The following is a 22,884-nucleotide window of genomic DNA, read 5'->3' on the forward strand; positions in this document are numbered from 1 at the left end:
TTGTAGTAAAAAGTACATTTAGAAAGCATAATGATTGATATATCTCAAAACTGGAAAATAATCCCCCTTAGATGCATCTAAAGTCACAATTCAGAAACTGTACTTGATCGCCCCCTTGTGGATTTGTTGTTTTTAACCCTTTCGGGAAAGACGTCACGTCAACGTGAGGTCAAAGTTGAAATGTGACGCAAGCACGTACGCGGAGACGCGCACAGAGATGGAGAGCGTAGTTGGAGAGAGATAGCATTTTGTAAACAAGTTTTTCTTCCATCTTTTAAGATTAATTGACACCGTCACGTGAGCAGAAGTAACTTCCATGGTAGGATATATTCTGTTTTTATTCAACATCCGGGGAATTTATGAACCAAGAACGACCGCACGAGCCGCTAGTTAGCTTCCTGTTAAGCTAGCGCGTTAGCTAACTGACAGCGTTAGTTAGCGTCCGTGCTAATGGATCCGTTAAGTGTAGTAGTGGATGAGGCGGCTTTGGAGGGACTGGACGGGATCACTTTGGCGACTCTGTGGATACGACTAGAGGACAGAAAGCCCAAATTCCCCCTCAAGCTCGACGACGTCACCCAGGAGTTCATATGGAAGTCGCTGAGCAGCAACGCCGACCTGAAGTTCTACCAACTCCCGAAGGAGCGAGACGACCTGGTGCTGTTTGACAGGTGAGTCCGTCCTTCTGCTCTTCATTAAAAAAAATCAAGTAATTAACGGTGTACGACATTTTAGAGGAGATTACTTTACTTCCAGAGAAACTCTTTGCTTGGCAGTAAATTCAGCTAAACATGAACGGGAGTGTACTACTACTACTAGCCCTGCAAATACGTCACAACTCAAGAAAGATAGTTTGTTTAAACCTGTTTTTATGTGTTGAGTCAACTTTACTTTTCATTTTGGAGACTGCAGTTTGGACTGTTTATTGTGACACAAAACTTAAAATTATACAAACATAAACAGCGATACTTGACAATAGAATATAATATAATGACTTTATTAATCCCAGACTGGGAAATTAGTTTGACACAGCAGCAGTGGGTCAGCAAAAAAACACTCTGTACAACTATGACATAAATATGAAAACAAGATATATATACAGTGTGTAAATATGGTGCAAACTATACAATAAACTATATATAACTAACCATAAACAACAAGTACAGAGACATGGTCAACAGGTGTTTCTAATAATTTGTCTCCTTCGTCAGCAATTACTTCTTAAACTCCTCAAACACCATCAATTCACCACCGTCAACCTAACCCTGTCTCAGTTTGTTTCGTTTGTCTGTTTGAATTGTATAATGCGTCCTTGGGTTTCATGGTGTTATATACATTAAAGTTACTATTATTATTTTCCATGTCAAGATAATATGCAGGGTTTTATTTAATGTAGTATTTTTCTTCCATAATGTTGGGAATTTGGGGGAAACAGATTAGAAGAGATTAATAAACGGCTTTATCATCCCTTAACCTCACTAATGGCTGAACAGGAGCAAATCCCCGTAGATAGGTTCAGAAAATCTTGTTGGAAGTATTTGAACATAATGTGTACATATACCCATATACAGCTGAAAAAGGGAAAAGTAATTGTACAGAAATGTATATACTGTATGGTTGTTGATGAAAACTAAATAAAAAGTAAGTTAGAAAAAAAAATCTTGGAGGGAGACATATTTTTTTGGTTTGTTTGTTTCTAGTACTATTATTCAGAATCTCAATTTAAAGTTTGGGAACCGGAAAAAGTGTTTGCTATCCTGTGTTTATAGTATTTTTCTTAATTGATTCAGACATGAAGTACTTTGTAGGATATGTTGTAAATTCCAGTTGCCTTTTGGAGTTTTGATGCCCTGATGTAGATTTTGTAATTCCGTGTGTGTGTGGTTTCAGGTTTAAAGACATCGACCCAGAAACGGGCATTGAAACAACGAGTTTCTCTCAAACACGGAAAGAGATCTACCCAGTCCATATTATTCTGGAGAACAAGAATGGGATTCAGGGCTCGTGTGCCGTCTTCAAAGAGAGGACCGATGTCACCAAGCATGTCCGCTCCAAGTCCCTCACCCCGTTACTCAGCTTGCAGGAGGCTTTGGAAAGGTTCGATAGTATATGTTTATGTATTCACCCAGAGAAACCGTACATTTGTCTCATTTCACCCCCCTTCTTTTTAACCCGTGCCTCTGCAGATTTGGCCGAAAGCTCGTCGTCGTGGCATCTCAGTCGCTGCGATTCAGGACCCTGATCGGTACCGAGAGCGACCCCGACTTGACACTGAACGACGACTCGTTCTGTGTGTTGGAACGAGTGGGCCGAGGTCGATGGCAAGGAGAGCTTCAAAGGGATCTGCACGGATGCTCTTTCAAGTTAGGCTCTCTCACACACACACACACACACACTCTCATTTAGCGCTGCGTACCTGCTGTGTGTGTGTGTTTACACCGTGTAACAGCCGGCGTTGTGGGTTTCGACAGGATCGATGCCAGAAAGTTGCACTACATGAGGAAGTCTCTCATCAGATACGGACTCATCACCATGCAGCCTCACGTCGAACGAATGAAATCAGGACAACAACAACACTCCATCCTGCTGCTGCTCAAACGCTTCCACGTGAACAGGTCTGTTCACACTGTCCCTTAAGGATGGGAATCTTTGGGTGTCTCGCGATTCGATTCAATTCTGATCCTTAGAATTTTCCGTCTTTTCATACTTTTGTGTTTTTCCCTATAAAATTGTCATTTTTACAGGCTGTTATTCCCCATTTGTAGTCTCTCTAATCTGTGTAAAGTGAAGTCTCTGGCTCCGTACTTTACACTTTATACTCATCTTATTGGTGTGATGGTTCCTCAGTCCAACACTTTACTCCAGACTGAAGTATCTCAACGATTATTTGGTGAATTGCACATTTTGTACCCAGATTCATGGTTCCCAGAGGATGAAGCCTTAATGATGATCCCTTCAATGTGCTTGTACAAACGTAGTATCAAGATGTAGGAGCACCTTTTGTCTCTGTGCCTCCTCTGAACCCCCGCTGCTCTCACAGGAGGACCAAGTATGACATGCTGATGGAGTACGTGTCCAACCTGCTCCAGGAGTCACCTGGTCAGTTTGCCACTTTGCTCACGCTCAAAGATCAACTTGCTGTGAGTATCTCTCTGTGTGTGTGTGTGTGTGTGTGTGTGTGTGTGTGTGTGTGTGTGTGTGTGTGTGTGTGTGTGTGTGTGTGTGTGTGTGTGTGTGTGTGTGTGTGTGTGTGTGTGTGTGTGTGTGTGTGTGTGTGTGTGTGTGTGTGTGTGTGTGTGTGTGTGTGTGTGTGTGTGTGTGTGTGTCTTTCTTTCTGTTCGTGGTAATAACTGAGTGTTTTCTTGCAGAATGTGGATGACTGTACTTTTAAGCGAGTATTTCAATACTTGCGAGCTGCCAAGTTAGTTGAGTATTGCCGGTTCCCCTTGGAGGACTTTGATCCCACCGCCGGGCCCTGCACCAATAAAAAAGGTAACGCACCAGTACATCTCTGCCCATTGTTCCCATCCCGTTTCATTTAGTTTCTGTCAAACGTATTGACTTCCACACGATGTGCAATCCGGCCAAAAGCAGGTTTTTCATGGGTTTAGTAGTTAGTTTTGTCATAAATGTGACGGAAATATTTATCATCATCTCACGTTGTTCTCCAGGGAATAAAGTGCAGGTGCGCTGTGTGAGACTTTTAAAGCCGTACACAAGGAAGGGCGTCGTGGAGGATGACGATGACGAGGACGAAGACGATGACACCGGAGCGAGGAGTCGAGCTCTCCCTTCAGAAGGGCGACTCATGGAGACCGACATCCTGACGCAGGCCTATCACATCGGTAAAAAATGAAACGGTGACAGAAGGAAAAAGATGTTTTGGGATACTCACGTCTGTCTTGGGTGAACAGTGAAGGACTGGTAGCTCCTTCATCTTTCACACATGCACTTTGTTGCGAAAATGTAATTTAAATTTTACGTGTCCGAGTCCGAAAAAGCTCCCAGAATGATTAGAATGGACTGAGTAGCGTTTCCAGTAAGCTTAAAAAACACTTAATAGACCGAGAGATATCAAGCATATTTATTTCACCTTCTTACAGGCGGTGAAATAAATGTGTCTCTTAAGTCTTTTATAAACAGAACGATACACTTTTAGCATCGAGGAACTTTTTGCATTACACACACCATGTGAGCAAAAAGTAATAAACGTTGAAGTAATTCTGTGCTTTTACTTGACATTATTAAACAGGCAGCCAAATTATTAATAAAGAAGAAAATACTGAGAAAATATCTAACAGGATTGATTTGCGAGGAGCAGTGTTCGAGAGGACAGAGACGACACAACAAACTGTCATTGTTGTTTATCGTACAATAATAATTACGTTGCAAATCCCTCTGTTCCTAATTCTGGCCTGTGTGTTGTGTGTTGTTGTGTGTTGTTGTGTGTTGTTGTGTGTTGTTGTGTTGTTGTGTGTTGTGATGCAGTGTTGTCCTCCGGTACGAAGGGAATCCCCCAGCGGAGCATCGGGGTGAGCATGAACGTCGGTAAGCTGGAAGCCCGAATGATCTGCCGACGGCTGGAGAGGGATGATGTGATAAAGGTAAGACCTGCTCTGTGTTAAAGGTTATAATACATCATTATTATTATATCATTATAATATTATGTCTAAAAACTGCTTGAAAAGTCTGAGCCACTGAAGTCTTGTGGAAGAGTTAATGTGCAGTCGGAGAGGTTGGTCTTACATAACGGGAAGTTAGTTTGTGAGTGCAACTGAGTTGGCAGCACACTCTCAATTGTCGGATGTTTTTGGGCATCCCGCCCATGTGACCTCCACCAGAGGTCAACCACCACAAAGAAAAACCCTTCCTCTGGGGAATTCTGCAATGAACACCGGATCTGATTCAATCAATGCTGGTTTTGTTCTGTGTTGGACGTGAAGCTTGTAGTTCTATTTGTTTGAGTGGAAACATGGTGTTTGCTTTTGTAGCTTTGTTTCTGTGGTGACCTCATACTTATAATACATTCAACAGTAACAGGGTTTTCTTAGAGAAGGCTGCCGTTTGGTGCAGACTGACACGTCTCAAGTCTCTACAGCTATTGGACGGATCACCGTGACATTTTGTACATTTTCACATTCGTGATAATTTCAGGTTTTTGTTAATTTCTCGCTGCAGGAATCGATAGCTTCTCTAACCAGTGAAAATCCAGACAAGCTGTTGAGTTTTTAAAATTACAGGATAAAGTTATGATGTGCATTCATTACTCTTTTTTTCTTTCGGTGTACAGGCAACACATTTTCACAATAGGAATCTCTTTAGGTCTACAACAATGATGAATGAAAATAAAAAGCTACATTTAATTTTTTTAATTTTTTTAATTTTTTTTTTATAATCCCTCAAAATTGACCATAGAACTGAATGCGATGTCGTCTTTCACCCTGCAGGGATTCATGGTGGACGAGGGGCGGCAGAGGACTACGAAATTTATCAGCCATAAGTGCGTACCTAAAAAAACCAAAGTGTTCCAAATTCTTCACTTTTGTCACCACATGACATCAAAATCGGATCGTTCTGCTCTCTTCTTCTCGACAGGTGGGTTGGTGTCAGTAATCAACTCCAACTGGTTGCCAAGGAGCAGGAACGCAAGAAGCTCCTTTACTCTTCTGCTAAAACGCCGTCGACCCCGAAGTCGAAAAGCAACACTCAGGCTGCGAAGAAGACGCAGAAAGCAGGCGGAGCGGGAGGCGGGGATGCAGAGGAGGCCGGGCAGACGAGTGGCGACGGAGGAGGGGAGACGGCAGCCGAAACAGGGAGGAAGTCGGCAGCAAAAAGAAAGAAGGCAAAAGAGAAAAGCAGCGTGAAACCCAATCAGAAACTAGACGCCATCCCCATCGTGCTACTCGAACCACTCGACTGTGAGCGCTCGTTAAACCGTATCTCACAAGAGTTAATCCTTAAAAAAACAACCACAAAAGGCAACTTTCTCTAATGTGTGTCGTCACTCAGGTGAAACTCAAACCAGCAGCAAATCCACGACCAGTGAGACACCCGACTCGGCGGCCGCTGACGAAGCAGGTAATATCCAGAAATCCCCTTCACGTCATCTACGCTCCAGCAACAAGTCGGGGGAAATGATGAGTTTCCTTCTTTCTAAGAACTAGAATTGACAGCGTACACAAACATTTTTGTAGCTTTTCTTTTATGGAAAATGGAAAAACATAGTCTTTTAAATAATGTTAACATTCTTCCCAAGACCCCTCACTCTAACAAAATCTCAAAATAAAAAGGCGCTCCGGTTTCCTCCTATATTATTATATAACTATTCACCCATCCAGCAGATACGGTGCATCTGATGGTTAGAAATGCAATATTCAATCTCCCTTCACGCCCACTTTGTTCTGCTGAATCACATTTAATCCAGATGTATCTTGTTTATCAGAACCAGCTCCAGATGAGGAGGAGGAATCCAGCTCGAGTCCCGCCGGCGCTTTGCCTCCGAGCGAGGCGGCCAGTAACCCGGTGGAGAACGACGTCGTGCTGGTAGAAGATGTTTACAAGCTGCAGGTCAGGCTCTCCGTTGTTTTGCTTCCTCTCAGCTGTTTGAGTCGCGCGTTTAATGGAAGTAACCGTTTTTAATCCGCCTCCTTCAGGCCCCGCCTCGAAAGAAATCCAGATGGTCCGTGGCGAGGTCTCACGAGACGTACCGCCTGCTGAGGAGGAGGAACCTGATCATCGAGGCGGTCCGCAACCTCCGAATCATCGAGGGGCTTTTCCCGTCAGTTTGTCTTGCATGTTATTAGTACAGCGGGATCTCTTGACGTGGGTTTGTACGAGGTACTTATCTGTAGTGTATTACCTCCAGTCCATGGTAGTCGGAGACGGGAGCACCAGCTAAAGGAAAGGCTGTAATCAATATCACTAGATTCAGTGTATTATCACTGCTTTACCTTGATGTCAGACAGCTCTTGTCTATCTATGCTCTCTTCAAAGCCACCAGACTCCTTTAAGGAAAACTGTAATTTTACAGTTGGTAGTCACAGCCTCCATATGTAAGCGTTTAAAAGTATGCACAATAAAACGAACAATCCAACTTATGAAGGCAGAACGGGTAGAACAGCAACTTTCATGACCTTCAAGGATTTTTTTAAATCATTTTTTTAGCAGGACATCACTTTGCTCCTGCGCTGCTCCTGCTTTCTCTTTCTCCAAACTGGGAGGCGTGGCCATCTACTCCATACACACACTATGGATGAACTACCTCATACAAGCCCCGCTTCAAAACATGCGGATTATCCCTTTAACGTCAAAGTATTTTCTCGCACCGTAAGAGAGGGAGGAGACATGTCAACGTGCCGTCTTCCTCCAGGCTGCAGAAGATCATAAATGATGAAGAGAAGCAGGGCGGGCTCAGCTCCAAGTGCTGCAGGAAGACCATTCTACGTCTCGTGGACAGTCTGTCTCGAGAAGGCTTGCTGAAGGTTTACAAGACCACCGTCATCCAGGACGGCATCACCAAGAAGGTAAACGCATTGATGGTTAGTCATGTGACCATGCCTGAACTTGTTTGGACACTGTTTGCTCTTTAATTGCATCCACTGTCTTAATAAAACAACGCATAATAAAGGACTATTACGTCATCGCATGGCGACTGTTAACTGTTGCTTAACTTGATGTTACAATCCGTGACAGATTAATTTTTTTAAAGCAGTTGAATGAACAGTTTAACATTGAGTGTTGGCATAAAGCATAGACTGTTGCTTATTCAGATTATGTTACAGATCTTTTATCTGTGTGATATAAGGATTTCATAGAAACATCAGGTTTCAAACAGGTTAAGTTGGTCCTCTTTTTATTGAGAAATATATCAGAAATAAATATATATATACATCTTTAACAGTATGTTTTATACGTATATGGTTCATCTTGCTAGTTGTAAAGATAAAACCACATTAAATGGGGAAAAAAATCACTTTTGTTTTATTATCAAATCAAGGTCACCTTTGTGAAATGTGATTTATGAAATCTAAAGGGATAGTTTGGGTGTTTTTAAACGAGGTTATATGAGGTACTTAGACATATTCAGCGTATTACCTCCAGTAAAAAGCGATGCATCTGTTTTATCCACCTTAAAGAAAGGCTCACCTTGAAAAACCTGAATAAATAATCAATCCATTTAAGTGTACAATGTATTTCTAGCTGAACTGAAAGTTTCACTTTCAGTTCAGTTCTGTGTCTGAAACTAGATTGTATTTCCTAAAATACATCACACAAAACCACCTTTATAAACTGCTACTTTTCCAGATAACGAGATTAAAATGATTCACCTTAGTAATTTAGAATTGAATGTATTGTAAAGAATATATTATACTACCTTTTTAATCGGTGTGTGATTCAGTGATGCTAAACGTCCACAAACGTCACTAAATCATAGCACAGTCGTATATAAAGATATGTAAATAATTTGTTGATCACCCTTTGTCTGCCTGACGCTTCTCTCTCTGCAGCTGGAGATGGTCGTTCATCCGTCCATCCAGCCCAACGACGAGATCGTGAGCCGAGTCATCGAGCAGGTTCGCTTCAAGATCTCCAGCTCGTACTCGGCAGTCCGGTGAGCAGCGGCCGAGTCCTCCCAGATCCGCCGGCGTCGGAGGGATGGGGTTTCTAACTTGACATGCTTCCTGTCCCCTCAGCCTGCAGCACGCTGCGGAGATGAAGACCGCCGAAGCCCGAGAAAAAGAGATGTGGACCAAAGGCGACGACTTCAAGCCCACGACAGGTTCTGTTTCACTGCTTATTGGAAGAGCAGCAACATGTTGCATTCAGGGCCCATGGGAAAACAGGGGGACTTCTGAGAACCCTTTGTGAGCCTGTACTTCACCCACTTTGATGCTCGACTTGAGTGTCTTTTTGACTGGAATTTCATCATTTTAGGGACCACTTCAACCTTTTGAGGCCTGTGATTCGAAGGAAATGGGAATAATTCATTTAGATAAAGGGTTAAGGATGACAGTTTTTATCAGTGAAATGAATGGATAAAAAAAAGGCCTTTATTTCACACAATAATTTATCAGAATTCACGATCTTTGCTTTTGTTGTTCTGTAGCGTACAGATAGTTAATAACGTTTAAAATGCGGTTATGAACGACATTGATCAAAGATTGGTAGCTGTGTTTTAGTTGTTGAAAAAAAAGTCATTTTATTAATTGTTGCATATCTATTTCACAATAGAGGCAAGGCGACTTTATTTGTATAGCACCTTTCATACACAAGGCAGGCTCAAAGTGCTTCACATCATAACATGTCATACAATAAAGTGGAAAAAAATAGAAGAATTAAAAGAAAATAAAGGCAAAATGAAAATGCATTACAGAAAGACAAGGAGAATAAAAACATATTTGCAATAATAGCAGATTCATAAACCAGTCAATTGCAATACATTCAAACACACAGCTCATGTTTTAAAATGATATAAATTATGGCTTAAAATCACATTTCTTTGTCCACTACTCATTGTTTCGTCCCTTCCTGTCTCTGTATTTGTAGTTCGGGGTCTGGGGAAGACCTTCGGCTTCCAGCCTAAGATGCATCGCCTGCGTCTTGTTCATAACTTCCTCTGGTACCTGATATACGGCCACCCTAACAGAAACGACCTCACGGACTCCGCCTCCACCTCCGCTCCAACGCCAGCGGTGCAGAACGCCAAACATCCGAAAGACTCCGCCAACGGACGGACGCAGCCGGACCAACAAACGGCAGACTCTTCTCCGTCTAACCTGGATGTGTCGCTATCGGGCGATGAAGAGGAGGAGGTGCAGAAGGATAAAACAACACCTGGTCACTCCGCGTCCCATTTGAAAGGTGAGGGAGTTCCACGTTAAAATGATCCTGGATTGAAACATTTCCACCTATTTTTTTTAGTTTTTTCCTCATACCTTATTTCTGTGTAAACCGGTATAATCGTTGTTTTGATGATGTGGTTTATTCCCCGTGTCTCTGATAGTGTATGCTGAGGGAGAGGCATGGAAGAGATTCATTCCTCCCGTCCGCGTTCACAAGGAGTTTGGAGACGGCTGGGCGATGGTCGGCGACCTGCTGCTCTGCCTTCCTCTCTCCATCTTCATTCAGGTCATACAGATCAATTATGAGGTGAGAGCGTGGGCTTTGTTTTCTTAAAAAGGATCTTATTTTATTTTGATACAACAACATAGCCACAAATAATTGGGAAAATTTGATGTACATAAGACGTCTAGCTTCAGCAGCTGATATTTTAATAAATGCAGTTAAACAATATAATAACAGCAGGAAAAAAGGCAATTAATCAGCTGATCAAAGTAATTAATAAACACATCTGGGGCTGAATATCAAACTCACCATTAAAAAAATATACAAAATGCATAAAAAAGAAATATTAAAGGGACTTAGGGCAGGATCAAGAAATAAGACTCAACAGTGACACGACGGCCGTTAGGGTAACTGCAGCCATCTGCCAAGCCGGCGCGGTAGCGCGCACGAACTCTTCAGTGCAGCTGATGCTGTGACACGGTTATTTATTTACTCGCTGTTCACGTGACTGTTTACTACAAGCCCTCCGCACATGCCTCCGCGGAACTACGTTGGTAGCATACATCTGCGAACCGCATCATGTCAAGCCACGAAGTAAGTAAACAAGTGTTTATTTTAGTGTAACTTTAGGATGACGAATTGCCGCTGATAAAACCTTCGTTTTCTTCTTGGTATTACTTTTTAGTGGACTTTGTGTGGTGGTGGGTCGTTTTCCGGCCGAAGCAGAGTCCATTACTACACATACAGTACTTGAGTCCACCGCGCTTGTCTTCTTCTGGTCTCCAAGCCGTCGAGTACGCGCATTCAGCGTCATTTGACGTCACGTCCGCCGGACTGCGCGGGAAATTCGGACCACGAATTGCAGTACATCATGCAGCACACAGCCTGTTCAAGGCAATGGGGAGATATGTGTGTGGTCTCATTCTTTTTGGTTTTGAACGCTTCATCACCCATTAGCATTAAAAGACTTAAAGTGAATGTTTATTTTTTCACAAATCCTGCCCTAAGTCCCTTTAACATCACTTCGTGCTGGAACAACAAAACAAAAAATGAATCATATATTCTAATAATCGCTTCCCTGTATTTATCAAACAAAAAAGGCAAATATATTCTGGTTGTGCTTCTCAAACATGAGGGTTTTTCCTATAAAACATACATGAAGTCCACCGTCTCCTCAGGTGGACGGGCTGGAGGATTACCTCAACGACCCCGTGAAGCAGCACCATCTTGTCCGAGCGCTGCCGGCCAGAATGAAAAGACAGCTGCTTTATAAACGGTGACTCTTTATTTATTTTCCTTTGTCTCTCTGGAACACGTCACGACCGTTCATCCTAAGTTGAGTCTCTATGGGTTCTCTTTGGCAGGAAATACATCTTCGCATTCCACGAGAACCTGCAGAAGTTGGTCTACATGGGTTTGTTGCAGTTTGGTCCCATGGAGAAGTTCAAGGAGAAAGACCAGGTACAGGAACTACGTCTGTCAGTGGTACAAAAACTACAAAAATGTATGAATGCAGAACAGGATAAATGTAAACGATAACAAAAACGATAAACAGAGTTTTTACGCCCGTATGAGTCGGCCCTTCACCACAAAGCACAGCATCAGTATCTGCAGTGAACTATTGTTAAATACAGCATTTCGTCTCCATTGCTGCACCGATCCAGGTGTTTTTGTACCTGAGGCGCCACGCCGGCATCGTGGACACCACCAGCGCGGAGCCTCACTATTGGCTGGCCACTGAGTCACCTGACAAGCCTTTCGAAAGGCGGCAGTACACGTTCAGCACCCCCGATGATGTGGAAAACTACTGGTTCGACCTGATGTGTGTCTGCCTCAATACACCACTGGGTACAACAACACACAGAAACACAACTCACCACCGTCAACCGCATGGGAAGTATAATTACTCACTCTCTGTTTGTTTTTAGGGGTAATCCGCAATAAGAGGAACACAGATGAAGAAACGGCTCCTTCCTTTGTGCTCGATCGCAGCGTGTTTGTGGGAATGGCGTACCTGCTCAAGTAAGTTTGGTTTCTCTGGAAGACCAACATATATAATAAACGTCATGAATGGTTTAAAAAATAAATAAATGAAACCCAAAGAAAAGAGTAATGTTACAACAAAACAATTCCACATAAAGCAAAAAGAAAAAAATGATGTCTATATTGTAGCTGTTCATGAATAACGACACTATAAGTTAAAGAATGAGTTTCTTCTTCTTTTATAAGATAATAAACTAAATGAGCTGATATTTAAAACAGTACAAATGCAGTCGATTGCCAGTGTGTACCACTGATGTGTATCTGCACACACACACACACTCACACACACACACACACACACACACACACACACACACACACACACACTCACACACACAGGGGCTGCCGTGAAGTGCGTGACGACGGTGTGATACCAGGAGACGGGAAAGGAGCCGGAGGTCTGGACTCTGAATTCTTTGGTCATCTCAAACGTAACTGGCTGTGGACCAATCACCTTCTCTCTGTGAAAACGGTGGGGAACAGCATGTTTGTGTGTGTGTGCTCTAATGTTTCTGCACGTGTATCTGTTGGGTTTGAGTTTTTATTTTCATGTGTTCTTAGATCCCATCTGGTTCAGAGGTGGCGGAGAATAAAGTCCGACTGAAGAGCCTGCTGAGTAAAAATGCCCTCAGGATTGCACTTAAAGCTGGTGAGTAGCAGCATCCGGCGTTTAGACCAGACCAGACCCGGGCTCAGGTCTAAGACCAGACCCGGGCTCAGGTCTAAGACCAGACCCGGGCTCAGGTCTCAGCTGTGTTTCAACATGACCCTCTCTGATTCCCTTGATAAACTCTTTCATACGTCTGTGTGTAACAGGAGGAACGACGACGCCTCATTACGTGACTGCCAAGCGACCGCTGGTAACAGAAACTGTGGAGGTATGACTTCAGGCTTTTTCTTTTATTATCGCTTCATTACCTTTTACACACACCTAATTGCTCGTTTGAACTATAACACAACATGGACAAAATAATGGAAACACCTGTATTAGACTGCATTGGGTTTAACTGAGTGTGCCTAATAAACTGGCAGTGAGTGTATGTGTTATATATTATATTATATATATATTATATTATATATTAAAGAGCATCCCGCTTGCTAATGTGTCTGATATTAAACTATCGCAGATGAAGCTTTCTCCACTGAAGATATCGTTTTCAAAATGTTTCCACCCCAGACCGCTGTAAAACCAAAAGACACGATTCTTTAATTTTCATTTTCCCGTCGTGATCGATGCTGAACACCGGATTACCCCGAGTTATATAAGAAGGCGCTTCCACCCTCCATCTCAGATAGAGTCGACACTCGTATGATTCTCAAACCTGGTTTAAATTCAGGTGTTGTGTTTGTAACCAGGTGGACGTTGAGCCGGCTTCCAGAAACCAGCAAGTGGTCGGAGGAAAGAAGCAGAAGAGGAAGAGGACCAAGAAGGAGGTCGTCAAGGCTCCGCGCAAGAAGAAGAAAGGTACGACATGAGCGGTAAATTCATGCGTGTGACCGATGCACGAGACGGAATTATATTTATTGTGTGTGTTCGTCATTTGCCTTAAAGAGCCAAAGAAACGCACGCCTGCCCACGACGAGACGGACCACCAAGCTCTGAAGATGATGACCCGCCGGAGAGTCTACTGGTCCATACAGGAAGACTCTCTGGTGATGCTCTGCAGCGTGGCCGCACAGCTGCTCAACAGCAAGGTATGCACACGCACATTCATCATGCAACCTTTTTAAAAACCCTTACCTTAGCCTTTACCCTTAGCCTTTACCCTTAGCCTTTAGCCTTAGCCTTAGCCTTTACCCTTAGCCTTTAGCATTAGCATAGGCTTGTGTCGGTTGTTTTAGTTGAATATTTTCCCCACTTTATTCATGTGCTGTCTCAGATAACAGACTGAGACTGTGTATATAAATCCACACTGTATAAACTATATATATTTTTTTAAATAATTTATAGATGTTAAATTATCCTGTAATTTTAAAAATGGAAAAAGGTTTAAAAATGAAAAAAAACACCTCAAGTGAAATCTTGAAATTTAACAAACCTTATGTTGTATCAAAAATGTTATTTTCCTGCTTCCTATCCTGTCCCAACCCCCGAGGGATCCCAAGATTATTCAATTAATTTGAAATAAATTAAATAAAAATCTGTGTGGGGAAACCATTGTTTTCAGCTTTGTGGCAAAAGCAATTTTCAGCTTATACAATGTTTTAATGGTTTATTTAGCTTAAACATCTATAACTGATATTTTCATATAAATGTATCAAATGACATAATGATAAACATCAATATCATGATAAACCCCCTGAACTATCAACTGAATCTGAACGTTCCCAAAGTACCCCGAAAACATTTAAAAAAATAATTTTTATGAGCATGAAGAGAAAAAAATGATTATTGCCTTGTCTTAGATGTGGCCATGAGTAATGGTTTGTTCTCTGGATGAAATCGTGACGGCGTGTCTTTAATGTGCTGCAGTTGAAAAGGCCGTACGTGCCGTACTGTGTGGTCAGAGATCTGCTCCACGCCGAGTTCGAGATATCGATGGATAAAACGTCCGTCGCCGTCGGCCGCCGCACACGATACATCCTCAAAAACCCTCAGACTCTTCTGAACTACAGGTAATGTAGATGAAAGCACACATTCATTACACACAAACCTGCAGTTGTGTTCATGGTGTGGTGTTGCAGGATCTGCCTGGCTGAGGTGTACCAGGACAAACCTCTGATGGGGCTGCTGGAGGCGCAGAAACCTGCTGATCCAGACAATCCAGATGTGGGTTTTTCTTATTATTATTATTATTGCTCTTTTTTTGTTTCTGAAGTCTTGAAACTTAAAGCTATGGTCTACGATATGGAATGAAAAAAAATCCATTCAGTCTATCAGCTGTAGGCCTGTATAGAAATTGACCAATGGGAGCCATTGCTCCAGAAGGCTCCCATTGGCTCGTACCCTCCATCCAATCCCCTCGTCTCCCCTGCTCCTCGTCATCCCGCCTCGTCCAATCGTGGAACACTGAGAGGAGGGGTTTGGTTTGGGGGGGCGGGATGCTTTTTTCAAATCTGATTTTCCAAACGTAGACCGTAGCTTTAATCCCAATCACATTTCTGCCTGTGTTGTTGTAGGATTGCGGTAAATCGTTCTCCGAGTACACCAGGCTGCTCAGACAGAAGTTCAGCTCCGTTCTTTTAAGCAACTATGACATGATCATTCCGGATACGAAGCGCCAGCTCTTCTCACGGTAAGAACGTGCCGCCTTTAAACCGGCGCTGCTGGTGGAACGGGGGTTTTCTAATGGAACGGCTGTGTCCGTGTGTTACAGCTTCAAGGTTTCAGCAATCGAGAACGCAAAGCGAGTTTCATGGAAAGACACTCTCACCTGGTGAGCATTCAATCAGATTGTCTTGTCTGAATACCTTTGAATGGTTCTGATTCATTGTTTGTTTTGCAGCTCGGATGACATTCATACCATAGTGTTGCATAACTTGATCCAGGGCACTCTGGCCATGACCAACTGTCAGATGAAGTCGTCCAGATCCTTTCAGGTACAGCCATTTTTAATTCGCTCCCTCTTGTTGATTGAAGCGATGCTATTTCAGTACATTTGTTGTCAAATTCAGCAAATATTCCCATCTTTACTACTGCTTCAGGGTCACGAGGCGATCCCTACTAGTGGTGGGATGATATATCGATATATCGTGATACCCTCTGCTGCGATACGTTATCGATACACTGGCACCAAAAAAATAAATCGAATTGCTTTTTTTATTTTTGGGGGATTTTTATTCAAATATGTGGAGTTATTTACTGATTCCATGCATTAAGCCTCGTCAGAGTCACTGCTTCATGACTCCTCTTTTGCCAGTTTATGTCTATATTGGAACGATGTCACACATACATTGCTCAGTCAGTGTGTTAAAGAGCAACTAAGATAAGACTCTGACACCACAATGCAGTGAATAAACACATTATATCCTGCTTTTGCCTTTTCACTGGTATTTTTTCTCCTTCAGATACTCTGATATTGTGATGCGTATCATAGACGATTTCTAACAATATATCGTGTATCGCAGAATCGTGATACCATCGTGGGAAAACATATCGTGATATTATTGTATAGTGAGTTACTCTGTGATTCCCGCCACTAATCCCTACTGACAGTGGTGAAACCATGCGTCTTGTTTTCCTCAGACCTTCCAGATGTACAGCCGGTACGACCAGGAGCTGCTGTGCCAGGTGTTCATCCAATGCAGGAAGAGGGGTCTGGTCAACCGCCGCCGCATCAATCAGCCGTTTGGGCCGAAGAAGAACCGGGCGCTGCCCATCCTGCCCATGTCCTACCAGCTGTCTCAGTCCTACTACAGGTACACAAGCTTAATACTTCTATTCGTATACTTGTATCATCATCTCTCAAGACTTACTGTAGATTACAGCTACCGTTCATTTACAGGGACTGATTGATCATTTTCTGTGCATCAATTATTGATAATTAGTATATGTTTTGTTTAAATGTCAGCGTCTTGAACTGTGCGGTATCATCTTTCATCATTTAAGATGCCTTCACTGCTATAAACACATCTAAAGTGTGTTCACACAGCTGTTTCTAATGCGAGCTCCCCTTCTCCTTCCACAGGATAACGTGTACAAAATATTATTGGACAATTAATTAGCCTAAAAAAAAAGTTGATTCTCTATTTTACTACTTTGCTATTTTTATCTCTTTTTTATATGTATTTATTTTTGCATTTATTTATTTTTTCCATACCTGACAGACTCTTCATGATAATGTTTTGTTTTGCGGCATAAAAAAAAATCACATAACTGAATTTTCACTTATATTACAGTTGGTGAAAAGTCTTAAAAACATATAATATATATTGAATCATCGTCACGCTGTCTTGATGTCTGACTGCAGATCTTCTGACAGTGCTTCTTCCTCCCGACAGGTGCTTTTCGTGGCGTTTTCCTCACTCGCTGTGCACCGATTCCTTCCGCTTCCTGCGGACCCTCATGAACAACGCGACCGGAGACGACCGAGCCGTCACCGCCTTCTACCACGAAACCGAGCACAGGTCGGCCAACGGCGAGGAGGTGACGGAGAGGAGGCCGGCGTGGGAGAGGAAAAGAAGACAACGAAAGGAAGGTGGAGGAAGAGCAGTGGCTGAACCGGAGAAGGGAGACGGCAGCGAGAGCACCGAGGTGGAACAGAAGAACCCGGAAGGTCCCCTAGCGGCTCGTTCTAGCGGAGAGCTGCCCGGCGGCGAGCAGGCGGAGGATCGGCCGGCCAAAGAAGAGCCGGGTCACGCTCCAGACGGGTCTCCAGACGTGGCGGCCATGCTGCCTTTCTCGATGGAGTCTCCGGGTGCAGCCTGCGTGGTCTCCCTCAGCCTCATGTCTCTGGGACTGCTGAGTGTGTTCATCTCCATCCCCAAACAGATGGTGGTGGTGGACAGCAACCTGGTGGACAACGACGTCGTCAAGAGGTGAGGGGTCATCCGTGTGCAACCGTTACTGTATACTTACGTTTCATCACATCAGATTTAGCAAGACTGTCTATCTGAATGATCTGAAGCAAACGGCAGCCGGGCTCACTTACATAATATGAATATGAAGTCTGAGGAAATCTCACTAAATTGAGAAATTATAGTGAGGCAGCAGGTCTACTCACACTAGCAGCCATCAACCCAAAAAACCCTCTTATTTTATCTTATTTTATATACTTCATTGCTGTTTTTTATTGTATCTTTTATTGTTGGTTTCATTGATGCTTTATTGCTGATATTATGTCATGTAAAGGTGACCTCGAGGGCCGTGAAAGGCTTCATTAAATACAATGTATTTTGTGTGGCAACGTAAGAAGAAAAGACACAATTCAGTCTCTGTAGATACAAACATGAGGGATGATTGATAGGGATTATGTTTGTATTGGTCTAATAGCTGCATATTCTACATTTTCATAGTAAATCTAATAATTTATAATTTATCTTTTCAGCATGGCAGCTCTGGAGGAAGACGACGATGATGATGACGACGGTGAGGAGTGTGAGGGCAGAAAAAAACTCCAAGTGAAGGCACATCAAGCGTCTCACACCAACTACCTCATGATGCGCGGCTACTGCTTCCCCGGCATAGGTAGAGTTTTTATTTAGTAGTTTCCTCACAAGGACCATAGCTAATGAAACGCTTAAACATATAAAACAGTGATTAAACGAGATATTCCAAGTGTTTCTGTAAAATGATTTGCACAAAGTGTCTCATACACTTAATTCTAACAAGCTATTAGAAAGAAAAACTCTCTTTTTAAACAATGAAATGCTGTTAGTCCTAAAATGAGTCCTGTTTGTTCTACATGATTTTTCTGTTTATCTGTTTTATTATTCGATTATTTTATTATTTAATCAAATTTAACCCATTTATACCGGTTGCTGCAAAGCACAGCATTGTTGATTTGTCGTCATTTTCATGACACATGGATTTTTAACGGAAATATTTCGCATGAACGACTCGACGCAGAGTAAAAATGTTTGCAAAAACTGTTTACAATAGGGTATTATTGGCAATCCAGAACACTTATTTACAGCTAAAGAAGTTCATAAACAATATATCCTACATTAAGACTATGTGGATAATGTAAACTTCCCTTATCTGCCTTGTTCACGTCAAATTTGAGATTTTACATCATTTTCATCATCATTTTACACCAATTATATGCTGCATGCATCATGGAAATGACGAGGAATCAACAATGTTGCGCTACGCAGCATCTGGTATAAATGGTTTAGAGATAGAACAAGCAGCCATACGCAAGTTTGTAAAGTTAAGGTTGTGTTTGTTTCTTTCAGTCAAAATCCGTAACCTCAACACCAGCGATAACATCGTGGTGGAGTCGTGTATTATGAGGTTGCAGATGCGCAACACGCCGGCTCACCACGTGTTCAGTTTGGGGAGTAAGTAGCAACACATGCACGACGTTTCCAAACGCAGCTTCACTTGCAGGAAATAATGTGATCCTTTTTTTTTTTTTAGATTCTCCCCCGTTGGACTTGACTAAATGTGGTCCGTCCCTGCTGCCCGCCGTCCTCACCCACTCCATCCGTTCCTCCTCCTCCTCTTCCTCCCCTCCAAACAGTGCTAAGGAGTGTGACGGCCGTTTGACCCAGAGAGGATACACTCCTCAGGACGTGGAAGCCTGTGCTGAGCTGAGGAGGAGCTTGGATGAAGCGGGGGAGAACGGCTTGGATCAAAACGACTTCTATCAGACTCACGAGCACCTGGAGGAGCCGCGGTGTGGACGCACCCGCAGCCTGCAGCAGTACATGACGGTGAGCACATGGAATATTATTATCGAAATATATCATTTTAGTGCATTAATGTTAAACAAACCACAGTTACTGCCCTCCCTGCCACACAGAGAGAAGGCTAAAGAACTAAGTGAAGGCTAATTTAGTTTAAAGGAGCGATTTTTCTTCTTCCTTGTCGTGCTAATTATTCATCTAGATTGTTTTGGTGTGAGTTGCAGATTGATGGAGATATCGGACGTAGTAGAGTTTCCTCTTGTTGGAACGTTATGGCGCTCGGATTGTGGTGCAATCTAGTTGTGTAACGAGACATCAACTGTATCGAAGGAAGCCACGTGTTTACTGGTAGTTAGCAGGACATGCTAATGTTAGCAGCTTTATAAACCCCCTGTTTAATCCACTCCTCTCACCTTTCCTCATCTATTTGGTTTCGGAAGGGCTAAAATAAAGACACCAACCTCTTAACTCTTTACCTAATCCTTCCAGGCAGCTTTGGCATGCTTAGTTAGTTAGTTTCAGATGATAATCTCGTAGAATTATGCAAACCGTCTGCACCTCTCTGTTTTTGTATTATTTTATTTTACTTTTTTAATTATTTGTTTGTTTGTTTATTTATTTTTATTTATTTATTTATTTTTTAATGGTCATTTTTTCTCCAATGCTTTTAATGTTTTATTTAAAGCACTTTGAATTGCCCTGTTGTTGAAAGGTGCTATACAAATAAAATTGCCTTGCCTTTCTGCCTGATCTTTAATTTCCCCCTTGTTTTGCTCCAGGAGCTCCAGGAGGAAGGCCAGGTGGTAAAGGTCGGGGGTCTCGGCGTCCGTTGGGTGCTCATGCAACACGCCGACCCGTGGCTGCTCACCGTGAACTCCAAGCAGTGGTCCCAGTCATGCCTCACGTCGGCCAGACTCCCCTTTTTGGAGGACGACCACAACATCCCCTTCATGCGCAAGAGAACCAGGCGGGGGGCTCAGCAGGAGGCCGAGGAACCGGCGGCAAAAAACCCATCTGTGGACAAACAAGGAGGCGTAGGAGGAGTGTCCAGTGATGCAGCCAGAGAGAAACCGGATGAGGAAGAAGAACGGGTGGAAAAGCAGGAAGAGAGGGCCGACGAGGGAAGTGGAGACACATCGCTGGAGTTGGAAGACGAGGGAGGAAAGCCGACGCAGCCGAAAGAGGAAAGCCAGCAGGAGGCGGGACAGATGGAGCAAACTCAGGGGAGGCGGGAAAAACGACCTCGTAGAGTCAGACCGGACAGCGTGGAGGAGGAAGCATGCTGGCCACCAACAAGACCCCCCAGTGGTGATAACAAGTAAGTGCACACCGCGGCTGAATATCTCACTGCAGTGAATTATGCATTTCCATTTCATGTCTTCCTCCCGACTCTCATCCACGCAGTGAAAAAGTGAGTTTCATCAGCCGGCCGTGGCGAATGGTCGACGGCAATCTGAACCGGCAGGTGTGCAAGGGCATGCTGGAGGCCATCCTCTACCACGTCATGTTCCGACCCGGACTCACGCAGCAGGCGCTGGTGGAGCATTACAAGGATGTGTTGCAGCCGCTGGCCGTGCTGGACCTGGTGCAGGTAACGTTTCATGTCATATGATACGTTTCTGGGAAACTCAAGGAGGCATGGGACGATATGAAAATGTCATGTCACGATTATCCCGACCAAAATATTTGCCATTCACGATATTATCCCGATAATTATCAAAATATGCTCAAAACTCTTAAAAAATTGCACTAAAACATACTGGAGTCACATCCATTTTAGTGAAAAACCATTTTATAAAAGGTAAATTATAAGGGATCCCTGCCTAAATAATTGTTTTAGGAATGATCATTTAATTTAAAAAAGAATATATATATATATATATATATATATATTTATATATATATATAAATATATATATTTATATATATTGTTTTTGTTTTTGAAATGTTTTATTTCATGTTTCCTGTATATTTTACACAACAGTAAACTAGAGAGCTTTTTTGAGTCACTCATGACGATATATTCACAATTATCCCCATAATGAAAATGAACCGCTACATTTGTTTTATTTTATTTTATTTATTTTTTTCGATCGGTAATAAAATGTTAGGCTCAAGTAATGATTAGGACTTTTTTTAAAATGTATTTATAAGTGATTTGTTTAATCCGTATTTACTAAATATGGCTCCTAAAAGTCTTTTTATTATTTTATTAGGAGGACAATGCAATATTAAAATTCAATATTTGAACATTTCATGCATACATCACTTTGTGTAATTATCAGGGGTGGGTATAAATACTGATACGGCAATATATCATGATACTTTGCCGCCCAATACAATATCGTTTTCAAAAAAAAGATTCATGTTTATAAGGGTTATGAATGCAGTACTTTATCCTTTTTCATTTTATTTTCAATATTTATTCCAGTGAATTTCCTGGGAATTAATAAAATGGAGAGGCTGTTTTGAATGAAATAGTTTTGACTCAATTTGTCCTCTGATCAATATCATCTGATGTACATATAGAGGTAGTTTTCATCTTTATTTATATCGCAATATCGTGAAATCGTGATACGTATCGCATCGTGACCAAAGTATCGTGATACGTATCGCATCATGACCAAAGTATCGTGAAACGTATCGCATCGTGACCAAAGTATCGTGAAACGTATCATATCGTGACCAAAGTATCGTGAAACGTATCATATCGTGACCAAAGTATCGTGATACGTATCGTATCGGGAGGTTACTCACCCCTAGTAATTATGCTGGATTTCCATGCTCATGGCTGATTGGTTCCCCTCCCCGTCTACAGGCTCTCATCGACATGGGCTGTTTGACGAAGAAAACGCTGGTTAGAACCCCTAAACCCTCACTGTTCGCCCGCTCGGACCCCCGGACCAGCCCCACCGAGGCCAAAGTGAAGACCGAGCAGCCGGACCTGGTATTCTACGAGCCCACCATCAGCTGCTGCCTGCGGCTCAGTCAGATGTTACCCAACGAACGCCACTGGAACTATTGCCTGCCCTGAGAATCGTATCCCGTATCACATTCGGTACATAATGACGCTGCGATCAACTGAAAATATTGTTATCTTACAAAAATGTGTCGTATCATCAGGTTCTTTGATGGATTTCACTTCTGGTTTTACAGAACTCGGATTTCTTTGCACATTATTTTCTTCATGTGTTTTTTTTGTATTTGTTATTATTAATAAAAAATTGCATTACATTACATTCTTGACGGTTTTTTGGTGAAAAAACTCTGTAGGTCTTGTCTTATGAGTTATGTTAAAGGCACCATGTGCAGTTTTCTTAGATACAAACATTTCTATTTACATTCACTTTGTATCCTTGAAGCCTAAAAACAACACTTTGACCTCAACTTATGTACCTTAATAATACCTTACCTATGAGTAGAGACTTGTCCACAAAGTCCACTTACATACTGAAATCACCCGGATGGCAACTCAGGATGTTTGTT

General features: G+C 42.5%; 1 protein-coding gene across 1 annotated transcript; it reads left to right on the top strand.

Moving 5' to 3' along the window:
- Positions 1–202: 202 nt before the first annotated feature.
- Positions 203–22,637, top strand: gtf3c1 (general transcription factor IIIC subunit 1). The gene is made up of 40 exons (XM_084002255.1): positions 203–671; positions 1,891–2,097; positions 2,187–2,363; positions 2,472–2,615; positions 3,041–3,140; positions 3,369–3,492; positions 3,672–3,845; positions 4,489–4,604; positions 5,448–5,500; positions 5,596–5,918; positions 6,010–6,078; positions 6,443–6,567; positions 6,654–6,778; positions 7,370–7,523; positions 8,508–8,611; positions 8,694–8,779; positions 9,547–9,861; positions 10,004–10,149; positions 11,244–11,341; positions 11,430–11,526; positions 11,730–11,913; positions 11,994–12,087; positions 12,448–12,580; positions 12,670–12,757; positions 12,925–12,986; positions 13,465–13,573; positions 13,661–13,803; positions 14,582–14,724; positions 14,794–14,878; positions 15,229–15,344; positions 15,426–15,485; positions 15,555–15,648; positions 16,295–16,467; positions 17,050–17,586; positions 18,096–18,235; positions 18,946–19,050; positions 19,130–19,425; positions 20,178–20,716; positions 20,803–20,989; positions 22,217–22,637. The coding sequence occupies exons 1-40, from the start codon at positions 451–453 to the stop codon at positions 22,430–22,432; spliced, it is 6,462 nt and encodes a 2,153-aa protein (XP_083858381.1). The 5' UTR covers positions 203–450; the 3' UTR covers positions 22,433–22,637.
- Positions 22,638–22,884: the final 247 nt, after the last annotated feature.

This window comes from Eutrigla gurnardus (assembly GCF_963514095.1).
Source record: "Eutrigla gurnardus genome assembly, chromosome: 3".
In the NCBI taxonomy this organism is placed as follows: Eukaryota; Metazoa; Chordata; class Actinopteri; order Perciformes; family Triglidae; genus Eutrigla; species Eutrigla gurnardus.